Consider the following 13,702-nt stretch of genomic DNA (forward strand, 5'->3'; position numbering starts at 1 on the left):
TACAGAGCAAAATAATTCCAGCACAGCAATTAGAGTCAAGCGAAAGACAACCTCAAAGCAAAGGTACTATGTCAAAAACCTCAAAACACTGCAAGTTCAGGATAAAGGAAAGCAACTTTCCTCCCACTGGTTGGGTTTCATACAAAGAAGGCTGTCTTTATAAAGGCCATTCAGAATGACTTGAATGACAACCTGGAAGGGCACCAGTAGATGTTTGTAGTAAACAGTATTGGGTTGGTCTGCCATGTGAGTAAAAATCCAAAGATAAGGTATATGCCTTTTAATATCTGCCTTGATTGACTCTGAAATGATTACACAGTTGGAAGCTCTGAAGCCTACAGAAGGCTTAATCTGCTTTTTCTGTATAATGAGCCTTCTCTAGATTAGGTTTGTGTCAAGGATCCTATCTAGAACGAGCTGTGATTCCTCTATCCATCGGTGGGCTACTCTTCCTAGGATCTACCATCAGGTGTAGGGTGGAAACAAACTGAGACAGTTTGCACATCTTGGAGCCACTGTCTCAGGCTTTGCAGGCATCAATTGGTTTTAGCCTTTTTTAGGTGGGGAAAAAAAAAGCAAGCAAGCTTTTTACGTTGACGAATACAAATTTCATCCCTGCTAATGAAGAGGTAGGCTACCAGTGACAGAAGCAGCAGACTGTGACAGTATTGCAAATTGTTAGGCTCAGACTGGAGTCAGAAGAGCTTGTGACTCGCAATAAGAATACTGTCTCCATCTCCAGCTTGCCAGGGACTTGCCCTGTCTCCTTTCAGATAAGAGCCTGCCTGCTGTGACCTCTGTCTCATTTGCTTTCACATTAACTTAGTACAGTGGCTTCCAATCTGTGGTCTGCAGACCCCTGAGGAAAGGCACAGCAATACTTTTAAGAGACTTACAGAAGCAAAACCAAGGCAAGCATCTTGCCAGTAGGCTTAAAGTTACTAAACTAAGATGCATGTCTCCACTGAAAAAGTTAACAGGGGTTCCTACTGGAAAAGTTAAAGAGTTCATATGCCAAAATCCAATAACTTCTTTAACTTTGGGTTAGAAAATTTCACTAATATGAAAAGACCAGTTAAGTTAGTAAAGCCAGCTACAATGTACCTGTGCATAGCAAGGGTATCTCTCATCTAGTTTTCGACAGAACTGAGAGGCCATGAAATCTCTTCCTGAAGAAAAATTGCAAGGCCCCAACCTTTTTCCTCAACAATACATCACTGGTGTGCCAAGCCTGAAACCACCTAGGAGAACATCTGCCACTAAACAGTTTCTATTGCCTTTCCGTGGCTGTAATCTTGCCGGTGGAGTGTCTTGACTTTTGTATAGTAACATTTGCATGCTGCCATGACCAAAAACCCCTCCTGGAACAGATTCAGAGTTGAAGGCAGTTACAGCTGTGCTACAATTACAGTGTAGTTTCCTCAGAGGAAAGCTGGGTGACTAGAGAGGCACCTTGCTGGCACCTGTTGTGATATGGGGAAGAGCTTCTCTTCAGCTAAAATGCACAAGAGCAAAATTTGTCAGGAGGTAAGCTGGACCAGCCGACCAAACATAGCATCACCACAGTGGTATATTCCAGAACTGAAGTTTTTGTGATGTTTCTGTGACCCTTCACTGAAAGTTTCTCAATACTCTTTGAAGTTCTTTTGCTGGTGTGGAAGACAATTTAGATGACGATGATGAAAGAAGCGGTGGTGACATCTAGACACTTCATGAGCCCTATAACTTTAAATCTGAGAACAGCTGAGGCTGCTCTTACTTCTTTGATCATTTGGCTATGGTCAGGCAATTTTAATTGCATCACATCATCATGGAGCCTTTGACACAACTGAACACAGAAGAGATGTTTACTTATCTACAGTATCTTTATGGGTGGGATGATATATTTTTCCCCACAATGATCCATTGGTTATTTTCAGGGAGGAGCAACTCCATTATGTAATTACTCTTTCTTCAGGGCACTAGCACACAGGTCTCCATCCCACCCATGCCCTTTCAATTTGACCTGTACTCATGCTCTTATGGGAAGATAAGGTGTTCATGTGAGACACCAAGCTCCAGTGCATTGATTACAGAACCAGTTTATCAAACCCAGGTTCTGCTGTCTGCTCATTCTCTGAAATGTCTGACCACATTAAGGTCTTGCGTGAAAACAGTTCTGGTCACAACAGATGCAACTAGATGAGAGATAATGACACTCTAGTCCAACATTTCACCTAGCTGGTTTGGAACACTTGTTTTGTATTTACCTATTTTACTTACACTCACCAACAATACCAATAACTACAAAAAAGATAGGAGTGGAAAATCAGATTGTGCATCTTAAGAGTTCAGAATTCATGGCTAAAGCCATATTACCAATAAATCAAATGTTAGTTCTCATGTTATTTTTGCATTACATTGCATTGTAAATGGAATTGATTTTTTCATTTTTTCAAGGTAAAGGGCTTTTTAATTGTGAGCTGTGGTTTTGTATGGTGTGTCAAGTGCACTTCTAGCATTTACAGAAAACCCAGAAATTAGTCTGATGGTGATGGGCAATACTTGCTCTGTTTTTAGAAGCTCCTTTTAAAGATGGATCAGGTGGAACCCCACAGAGGGAAGGGATAATTGTGCCTTGATGACTATCAAACCTGCCTGGAGAAAACAAGCTGCAGGAGAGGGCAGCCTGAAAGTTGTGTGAGGAGCTAGCAAGATTCAGGTCAAGCGAAGAGAAGCTAGAAACTAGACCTTAAAAACACTGGAAATAACCTTCTGAGAAATAAATTGTGGGAATATTTTTCTGCAGATCTGCCTCCGAGATGGTGAGAATCACAGTTCAAAGCATAGGTTCATCCTTCAAGTTTACAGCAGGCAACAAAAGATGTAAAGCCTTTTCTTTCTAATTGCTTGTCTGCAAACTCACCAGTATTTTAGTTGGTATTATAATAGAAGTTGTTTTGTTTGGGATTTCTGTTTGGTTGGTTGGTTGGCTTTTACTATTATTATTATTTTAAATAGCCTGTTAGTCTTCCTGGAGGACCATGCTATAGGCAGGTTAATCTCCAAGCTCCAGCTGACTTGTGCTGCTTTTGTGTTGACGTGAGGAAGTTTAGTGAACCTTGTCCACTCATTCAACAGCTATAAAAGAGTGAATCAGCTTTCTGAAGCTGCCAGGCAACAGTGCTGTCACCACCACAGTGTCTGAGGAGCCGTGGCAATGAATGTCATGGCTGTACAGCATCTTCACTTTGTCTCAGAATGTGCTCTTTTCTACCCTTCAGGTCACAACACAGTGCACTGGCTGGGATTGTTACTTGGGTCTGTGGCAGTGACTCCATCCTAGGCTGCCTCGTCGGTGGCTCATGTAATCTGGTCTTCCCTACAGCTATTAATTTACACTTCACTTGCACTCATCCCACTGTTTTGTACTCCCCTTTCTCACACTTCTGAGTAAAGTATATCTGGATATGCATAACAGTTTTTTCTCTTCTCTTCCAAGCCCACACAAAATAACTAATTTTCAAGTAACAGGATATCATCAACATATATCCCCACCAGATCAACAGCAGCAGGTCATGTCAGGATACAACCCTGAAGCCCTTCCAGGTAGTTGTTGACTTTACTAAGCATTTGTCCTTTATTTCTGTACAGATCCTGTTCACCCAGAGGAGCTAATCCCTGATGCCTGATACTTAAATTGAGAGCAGTAAGGTGTACACTGCTCCTCTACTCCAGTTTCAGAGGTGATGGTACTGCTCTAAGTTAGCTCCTTAAGGACGTGCATGGCCAACAGTTGTGGGAGGAGATGCACAGAACAGCTTTTCTGATGGCTGTCTTTCACACCACCTTGGGATGTTACAAAAAGCTGACTGGCTGAGACTCTTCCAGGTAAGACTATCTGAGTAAGATATCAGCGAGTCTGACTAAGTGAGCTGCCCAGGTTTAACGAGACAGGAGTGCTGTGCTGGAATTGCTTGCCGGTTGAAGGCTGTGTGCCCCACAGCACTATTTCCTTCATGATCAGGCCTGTCTGTCTGACCTGAAGTGGTGGACACAGAAACCAACCATCAGCTGATACCAAAATCTGGGACTGCTGAGTCTGGTGGAATACAACCTCACCTTGCTAGAACCTGAAGGCATGTAAATGTTATGGTGTGGTCAGTGATAACAGAAGTTGCTGACAGGTCAAAGGTACTTGATCTAGTCTAATACCTAAAAATTTAGCAGTGTAGAATTTTAGCTATGCCTGGGCTTCAATAGGACAACAGCAGCATTAAAAAAAAATCTGATTTTTGGATTACTCAAATTGTATTCACATAGCTTTGGCAGCTGCTATGGTCATAATTAAACTTTCTATAGAACATGAGGTGCAGAACTGAACAAGAATCACATAATTTCCAAAGTTTTCAACTGCTTTTGGAGCCACAGTAGTTGAACTTAGTGGCTATTCACTGATAGCCTTTGGGATACTTTAGGACACTGGCATTAAATGCCCATCCTTAGTCTTTGAAAGTAGACTTTGGAAAAGCTGAGCAGATCAAGTGCCAAGCACACTGGGAAAACTGGTAGAAAGCTTGAAACATGCTTTGAAGTATGTGTGGAAGCTAGGAAGAGTATGGAATAGGCAGGAAAAGAGTTATGTCCTCCTCCTTACCATGAACAGAAGGTTGAGAACAATGGCAGTCTGGAAAGAAGACTAAGAAAGTAATTTGGAAGCTTTAATAATGCTATGATCCATGCAGGAATGTAAGTTGGGAAAAATAAGCTCCATAAACCAGCTACCAGTTGAGAACTGAGCCTTGCCAAACTTTTAATATGTAATAAATGTGACACAAATTGGCAGCAGCAGAGTTCATGTGATTCCTGAAATAACATACATCTGATTTAAAAACAAAGCCACCATGAAAAAGGACCATTTACAAACAAAGACAGCTGTAGAATTGGTGAAAGCACATCTCCCAAGAAAATGTAGCAGCTAAAAGAGAATAAAGTGTGTCTAATTTACAATTCATTCAACAGTATAGAGAGAGAAAGTCATATTGAGAAGCCCAGTGTGCAGCATTCTCCTGCACAAATGGCTTGGAACTGAAGTAGTCACATGTACTCATGGAAGTACGACTGGATTATGCAAATACTATTCACATACACAAAAATTGCAAACTGTGGATGAAAGGAAAATTTCAAGATAGGACCACAAGCTATCAAGGGAGGGAGATAATCACAGCATTAAAGACAAATGTTGGATTGTTCATTATGTTGTATCACAGACGTACATAAACTGATACAGGAAATCCATAGGAATAGATATTACATAAAAGAATGAAAGAAACCCCTAAATATAAAATCATGAGGACCTTTTGTGCCTGGTCTAAAAATTCAGGCACAGAATTCTAATGAACAAACAATTCAAAACTATCACACAAACACAAAGATTTAGGCAGGAAAGGACCTCTGGGTCCCTACTCCAATCCCCTGCTCAGAACAAGGCTGACTTTGAAGCCAGGCTGGGTGGCTTAGACCCTTGTCTATTAAAAGCAAAATGCAAGAGGATAACATGATTCTTCATCACAATCTGTTCAAAGCTGATGCAATTACATTTGAAAGCAAATTAGAGATTAATAACTTTTTATACTGTTAATTTACAAGCTGCCAAGAGGCAATGCTACTATGCCTGATAACAGAATTTGTTCATTATAGGATTTGAGAGGTCCTTTTTGAACAGTTTCAGTGATTTCTGAAACAGTTCAGGTAGCTAGGCTGTTTGTGCAGCATGAGGAGTCTTAAATGTGAGAGCAAGTTAATTCCACCCTCCTGACACCTTCAAAGTGGCCATCATTGGCTCTCTAATATATGTTAAAAGGTGGAAATCTACCACTAGTGCTGTAATACACCTCTGTCTGCCCACCTGGTGTTGCTGTGACAAAACTTCAAAGCCAAAAAAGAATTATCAAGAAACATGTTAGATGATGGAGGAGGGGGGTGGTGGGTGGTAAAGTAGATAGAAAAGATTACAGGAACTACAGTCTGCTTTTTTAAAAGCCTAGTTTCCAATAGTAGCCTAAAATGAATGAAACCCTTTCTAAATAGCTACTACAAAGCAAGCTAGCACAAATCTTTTAACCAACAAAACTCTGCAAACAGTTTACTTAAAGTAGAGAAAATTTCACTCAAAGACTACTTTTAAGCTTAGGCAAGATGCTGGCTAGTGTAGTGCAGAAGTTGTGAACTGCTGAAGTGCTGTCCAGCACTGAGTGGTGTTCTCAGGCTGGCCTGTGTTAATGGGAGCATTGTCTACACAGCACACAGTCTGACCATGGAACAACCACACCTGGCAAGCCACTTCATCCTCTGTCATTGGCTACAAGCGAGGAGAAAACAAAGGTGTAGTTCTGCCTCCACAGACCTAGCCAACCTCCTCTGGGCTATGGCTTGGGGGCCTTGTCCATATAAAGCATGAAAATTCCCCACAGCAAATTCCTCCTCTGTGCAATAAGTATATTGACACAAGTCCAGCTCACTGATACAAGATCTCTGGCATCTGAGGTTAGGTACAAGTAGCAGTGTTAACATGAAATACACCTTTCAACTGTGTGTACAATAGAGCTCAGATGTTTCCAGCCTGTTACTAATCAACCTAGCCAGATTATTCAGTACTAATCCTGGTTCTTTTTTGTCAAAAAATGTTCTCAATTAATTTCTGTTCTTTTTTGAACATATTTAATTCTTCATTTTGAAGGAATGGTTTCAGAAACACCTGTTCAAAGTTCCGATTACAAGAGAATCAGCCATTGTTCCCTTTTTGCTTGTGGCAATTTGTCAGACTTCCACCTAACAGTTATTGGGAAATGATGTAATTAGACAAATCTCCTCAAAAGAGTTGCTCATGAAAAGTCAATGAATCTATTCTTCACCCTCTGTTGTTTAATCAGTCATCCGTATCCTGACCTCTTAGTTTTGATTTCTCTTAGGTCATGCTCTCTAGCATTTTCAACAATTCTGTTATAATTATATTTTGAATATACATATTTTAAAAAGGAAATGTAGCACAAGCAGAAAGATATGCCAAGTCCTCACACTGCTGTGAACCTACTGTGCAAAAGTCAGATGTTCTGTAATAAAGGTTTTATTTTCTATGCAATTTTTTTTTTTTTAGAATGCTCTTTTCAGTGGGTTTTCCCAGTCTTTTCAGGAGGCGAACTTCATCCTGAACATGCCTGGAGCCTAGACTTGGGTAAGAAATTACCACACAGACGATTGATGAGAGAACAATGGGAACAATGGGCAAAACATGATCTACATGTATGTCTCACTAGGGCATCTGTTTTGAGTACGGTGTAATAATACTAATAATAATAACCAAAACAGCTCTGCTAATGAAACAGATGCAGTTTTGCCAGTACAGAGGAACTTCACTGGCTCTACTTCACCCAGCAAGGCTACCAGGAGGAGGAGGCTAGGGTGGATTTAAACCAGCCACAGCGCACTACAGAGGAAGGTTATGAAAATGAGTTAGGAACAGGCTGAACCCAGGTCTACTTTAGAAGCAGGAAGGGTGAAGACTCTCCACAGGAGAGCTTGGGACTTGCTACAAAGACAAGAGCATGGATGAGGAACTGAAACTATGTATTAACACTTGTCCTTCTAATTACAGCAGCGTAGTCCCTAAATTCCCTTTTCTTTGTGCCTTCCTTCCACCAATCCCACAGTACTGCCACTACAAAGGAAACCTCCTTCACTAATGTAGGTTGTGACACCAGAGGGAATGCTCAACTATACTTCATACAAAATAGCTATACTTGTACAAAAATAGCTGAGAGTTCAGCTGCCTTTTGGGGTCCAATTTTGCAGGGGTTTCAGGAGTACATTTTGAAGTAATTCCAATAGCTCAATTTTACAGTCACAAAACACAGGGAAATTCCTCTCTCATTGTCAGCTGTGTGGACCAAACACCACAGCTTGGTGTTAAGTCCTAGAATCTTGCAGCTCACACACAAAGGCAGCTTGCTGTCCCATCCATTAACAATTATTTCTTCAGTCAGATGCTGAATTAAAAAACCTATAATGTGTTTCTAATTTTCTGAGAAACTCTGAGACAGAAACACTTTTGGTCTGCCTGTTTTCCTGGAAAAAAAAAAGACATGATTTACATGCAACCTGACAGAATGAAAAACTGGGTGATGATTTGATTTTTTCCTTTTTCTTCAGCACTTTATTACTTAATGGAAATAGTATATTTGAAGGATATGTTTAATCATACTGGAAGTCAATAGGCATCAGAAAAGCTACTGGAAGCCAACGAGGCATCAGTCCTTAAAAAGCTGGCTAGGGGTGAGGCTGCAGAGCTGAAGGGAGAGAGACTTATGAAGCACAAAATATTGGAGTGGAGCCTCAGAAGTTCGATCTCCAGAGGAAAGGTGAGATTTCAATATGCATTATGCTTTTCCATCATTTAGCATTCCCAGTGGCTCCCCTTCCTTGAATGTGTGTACTCACCCCTACTTCTGGAGGGTCTGGAAGCCAGCCCAGTTCACCCTGTGCAGTGCTTGTGTCAAGTAGATCCACTGAAAACCAGAAGAGGGGGGAAAAAGTAAATCAGTGACCCAGCTCATATGGCCCATGGAATGGTTTCATCCTTGCTTGCTCAACGAAGGTAAAGCCTGCATTTCCTCTCTCAAGCCCGCATCCTTTGAAACCTCTCAACTTCAAAAAGCATGACTAGAGGAAAGATGGAAAGATACAAGACCGGGCACCTAGTCAGGAGTTAAATGTTTTTACTAATATATGAGACCCCCTCCTACACACATCCAAAAAACGCAAACCCTGACAAATTTTATCACTTCCTAAAACTGCCCCAAAAAGGAAGAGGAAGGCTGAAGCCCATTCAGATGGAAACCCAGCATTAGCAGCTGAACACATCTTTCCTTGGAATAGGAAGGCAGCAGACTAAATGGATGAAGAGGGAGGCAATCAAATAAATTACCAACACAAAAGATCAATCAGTGTCGCCTGGAGGAACTATTCAGTACTTGAAACACAGTGGGAAAGTACAGAGGCAGTGTGAAGTTGTAGAAGGGACTTTCCATTGTCACAGTACCCAAAAGCCATGAGAAGCATCAGTTGTGCAAATTGATGAGCCCCCTGCTTCTGACTCGGACTGTCCACCTGCTGAAGGTGGCCTAGAAATCGTTTAACCCTCTCCCCACCTACCGATGTTTTTGGCTGGGACATCAAGAGAGTAATGGCTCCAGCCATAGCATCGCCACCTCCTGCAGAATTGCACGGCTGTGTTAAGCCTTGCTGCCGGAGTCATGTGACAAAGGAGAAAATCATTGGTATGTTCATTTGTAGCCCTCAAAGAAATATGAAAATGTGATCACAGTTTGCCCCAAAGTCTTGATCTGAAGACAGGTTAAAAATGTATCACTTTGTAAGCAAACACTGAGAAAGCAGAGGAGTTGGAATAAGACCTACAGTGGGATGTGCAGCTTCGTGCCTGCCTTTGGATCTGCCGGTGCTGCCAAAACAGACTTCTGGTTTCTGTGCACCTATCAAAGTCCCATCTTGGGAACACAGGAAACAGGAAAAATTCTTTGGATTCCCTTTTAGATTCCTGTGGGTGTATTCAGAGGGGTCGTTTCTAAACATCTCAGAAAAGAATTTGGGGGTGAAAGGTAGGAGTAGGGAGATTTTTAAATGGCATTTAAATAACCAGGTTTCCTCCCCCTCATCTGACTGTTTTACAAATACTCCCTGCCAACTATAAGTAATAGTGTAAAGTGCAGATCAGCAAGAGTACTGTGGAATGAGGAAGCAGGCTGTGGGCCCAGAATCAGAGATAAGAGGGATTGCGCTGCTGTTCTCACCTCTGAAACACCCTTTCAGGATTGGGAGAAGGGAAAAGCAGGAATCCAGGTTTTGCAAGTTCGCAGTGTTCACACTATGGTCATATGGCAAAATCTTCCTAGCCACAGACTCCCTGTCCAGACAAGGCTCCTCATTCACTTCCTCTCTACTCTCAATCTCTCTGCTTGAGATAGTATTCTCCTGTGGTTAGCTCCAAAAATTCCAAGGGTGAGGTAGCCTGTCCTGCCAGAACCATCACCCAGATAACATCTATGCCATCCCACCCTCTTCAGGACTGAAGCAGCCATATGGAAGTGAGAGGGGCTGCATGGCAAGCTCTAGCAGAGCAAGGGAAAAGGAACTTGGAAGTGGCCAGGACAGGAACCTGGCAGAGCCCATGTGCCATGCTCTGCACTGTCAGCAGTGGCAGCTCCATCAGCTGCTGAATGCCCACTGGAGGGATGAAGCCCATTGCCAAGAAATATTTCCCAAAGTGAATCCCAAAACAGGGATTCTCCACGAGAAGGAAGATTGAGCCAGTAAGACTACAAAAGCAGATGAATACAAGTACTCAGGGACTACTAGCTCTCTGGTCCACAGCCTTGCTGCTAGGAATCTCACGTGGCTGTCCAGCCACAGGGGCGGAGGTGTCCCCAAAAAGAAGAAAGGCTTCAGATAAGAGAGGACGCCGGGAAAATGAGCTGTTTCCCAGATAGACAAGTTAAGGAAGAGTGGATCACAGACACAGCCCAAATGAGATGGCTGAGATAGGACACAAGCTGGCAGACAGGTCCCTGACTGTTACTGCCAACTACTGGTCACGCTCTTCTGGAAACCAAAGCCTGTGTGGTGCCACCCGATATTACTTCTCATCCAGGCTGACCCTCTCCACAATGTCTACCAGCTGCATCCACGTAGCTGGATCCTTAATAGAGACGTGCTTGTCAAGGACGCTTTAAAAGATCACTCAGCACTCGCAGAATCTGAGATGAGCCCATGGCTGAACTGCCAGTTATGACAACGTCCCCTCAATAGAGAGCCTGGAGAAGTGAAGGAGGGTTGTCCTTGGGATGGAAAAGCCCCAACACGGCTTGCTGTACAGAACAGAAGTCCCTGGCAGGAATTAACTGCAGAAGGAGGTAGGGAACAGAGCAGAGATTTACACTTCCCTCACCTCTCTGTTAAAAGTTACCATTCTCCCATGTTTCATAACCACTGTGCAACTACCAAGATGGAAGGGGAAAAAACCCCATTGCATCTAATGAAATGGAGTAAGTGGTGCAGAGAAGGGAAACATAGAAGCGTGAAGAGGTGGAAGAGGAAATTTTAAAGCCCAGCTCAGTCTTCCAGGACTAGGGTGGGTAAAAGACTCTCCGATAAAATGACTGTCCGCTTGCTCACAAGGGTTAACTCCCAAGAGGGCTTCCTGAGGAAACGGCGGGGTGTTGCCAGAGGAGGGGAAAAACTTTCCGAGTTTGTGTTTAAACTTGTTATCTGCAAGGCCTGTGTTTGAGGGGAACAGGGGCAGGATTCTCTTGGATCACTGGATATGCCGAGGCATTTGTGCTTCAACTGGGAGGAGGTGAAGGAGGGGGAGAGCACACTTGGGCTCGTTCACTGAGCCACCGAGATTCGGACGGCATTTGCCAGACCTGGGTCTCCCCGCACCCTGCTGCCCTTCCCTGGCACCCCAGTCCCCCTGAGGTGTCCCTGGAGCCCCAGGGTCCCGTTCCCCGCTCCTCAGCGAGGTCGCTGTCGCTGGCGCCCCAGCCCAGCCCTCCAGGCAGAGGCACCGGCGGCGGGTCGCACGCTTACCTTCTTTCCCGTGCGCCTCGGGAGCAAGGCAAGCCCAGAGGAGAAGGAGCCCGAGGGAGAGCTCCATGCCGGCGCTGCAGGTGCTCAGCCCCAGGCTGGCCGGAGAGGGGGCCCGGCCCGCAGCCCCCGCCGGCTCAGGCCTCCGTGCCCGGGCTGCTGAGGGCAGCGCATGGGCCTCTCTGTGCCGCGGCTGCCGAGCGCGGCGCGCACGTTGCACAAGCGCCCGCCTGGCCCACGGTGGTGATGAAAGATCAAGGCGAGTGGGTGGAGAAGCCTTACTGCCTTTACCTGTTCTAAAGGGGCTGGTCACAGACTTCCCATCTGGCAGGCAAATAAACCCACCTTAAAGGCAGCCACCTCTTTCCTGGGAGCCTCCCTCCACCTTTGCTCCACTCCCGTGAGAGGCTCCCGATTGCCACCTCCTGGGCGGCCCTCGCCATCCTTCCCTCTCCCGCCGGCGATGGCTTCAAACTGAAACTTTTAGGGAGAAATTCTTCACGGTGGTGAAGTACTGGAACAGGTTGCCCAGGGAGGTTGTGGCTATTCCATCCCTGGAAGTGTTCAGGGCCAGGTTGGATGGGACCCTGAGCAAGCTGGTCTAGTGGAAGGTCTGGTTCTAACTCCATGGCAGGGCAGCTGGAAATAGATGATATTTAAAGTCTCTTCCACCCCAACCCATCCTGTGATTCTGTGATCTGTGCTCATGGGGCTAAAACCGCTGATCCATCCTCACTGTGTATGTTTAGGAAATCCATCTGTACACAGGGACAGCAGCCCATTTCATTGCCAAGTATGTCACAGAACAGCAGCCATACCACTTTGTCTGGCAGAATTGTTTTTCATTTAATGAGTGCCTCAGCATTGATGGAAGATGCCTGCTTTTCAGTAGAAAAAAAAAAATTGGGAGAGGAAGCAAATTAGAAGTATTCTTTCTCTGTTCAGGAAGATCTCATGGGACTTTTAGTTTTCTTCCTGGGGGACATAAATATGAAAGAGTTTGCCTTTGTTCTATCTCTTCTGCCATTCATCAAGGATGTTACTCCCACCCATACACAGCTATTACACCCCTCCCCGTAAAATACAGATGGTATTATTACACTTACACGTGCTGTACGGCTGCATTCCTCCTGCTCTCTTCCTCCTCCTCCCCGGGGAAGGCTAAAGAAAGGACCTTGTCAGGTTGCTTAGAGAGGCTGGGGGATCTCCACCCTTGGACACATTCCAGATTTGCCAGGACATAGCCATGAACAACATATCCACCTCTGGAGTCAGCCCTAGTCTGAATAGCATTTGGGACTATGGACTCTCTGAGGGCCCTAGCATCTAATCTTTCAGTGAGTTCTGTGATTCTCAAGCCATGTGTCTTGGGAAAGCAAGGTCTATCCCAAGACATCTGAACACAGGCAAGAGGAATTTCAGAATGAATGGTTACAATACTAAACTTTAAATTTTATGTAGCACATGAAGTAAAATATAGGTGCAAATAATTCAAATATTAATGGCATCCAGAGTAATTATATTTTAAATTTTTCCAGTTTAATCCTGTCTAAAGTTCTCTTTATCAGTCCACAGTGCTAAGTCTCAAACTTTTATGTCCATTTCCCCCCCACGTTTGAATGACTCCCATTGCAGGAGTCATATAAGATTTTCTGGTTTACAGCCCATGTCTTGAGTTTGCTCTGGGGGAATGTATCCATTTCAAGACTTCATCTGTATAATTCTGTGCCTTCTTCAGTCTGTGATGTAGCAGTGGGGCAGATAGACATTTGGTTCCTCAGGGCTATCAGAGTTTGCATCTGTGGAGTCTCATAAGTGACGAGTTCTGGAGTGAAGACCCTTAGGATGCTCTATCTCCATTTTATTGGTGTGCAGATACTCAGAATTTTTGATGTAAGGAGTAGGCAGGAAGAAATTTACTACAGCTTACTGGAGAAGATAACCTAAAAAAATTTTCCACTTTTACTCCCCCTTGTAATATTGGCACACGGGGATCAGAAACTGGAATTTTCCAGATAATGGTTGTCAGAAATGGTATGTATTGCTTTGTGGGTTTTTAGACTGG

The 13,702-nt window shown here is 43.9% G+C and overlaps 1 protein-coding gene across 1 annotated transcript in view; it reads right to left on the reverse strand.

Annotated features, from left to right (window-relative positions):
• The window catches only part of EPHA1 (EPH receptor A1), a 33,489-nt gene extending 21,514 nt beyond the window's left edge, over window positions 1-11,975 (reverse strand). Inside the window, exons 1-2 of the mRNA XM_085068143.1 lie at window positions 11,641-11,975; window positions 8,476-8,543 (exon numbers count right to left, since the gene is read on the reverse strand). Of these exons, the coding sequence (XP_084924269.1) occupies window positions 8,476-8,543; window positions 11,641-11,707 (135 nt within the window). The 5' untranslated portion in view covers window positions 11,708-11,975. The remainder of the gene's footprint in view (window positions 1-8,475; window positions 8,544-11,640) is intronic.
• Between the last annotated feature and the right edge of the window lie 1,727 nt (window positions 11,976-13,702).

Source organism: Lichenostomus cassidix, chromosome 1 (genome assembly GCF_008360975.1).
Source record: "Lichenostomus cassidix isolate B80296 chromosome 1, HeHo_3.0, whole genome shotgun sequence".
Classification (NCBI taxonomy): domain Eukaryota; kingdom Metazoa; phylum Chordata; class Aves; order Passeriformes; family Meliphagidae; genus Lichenostomus; species Lichenostomus cassidix.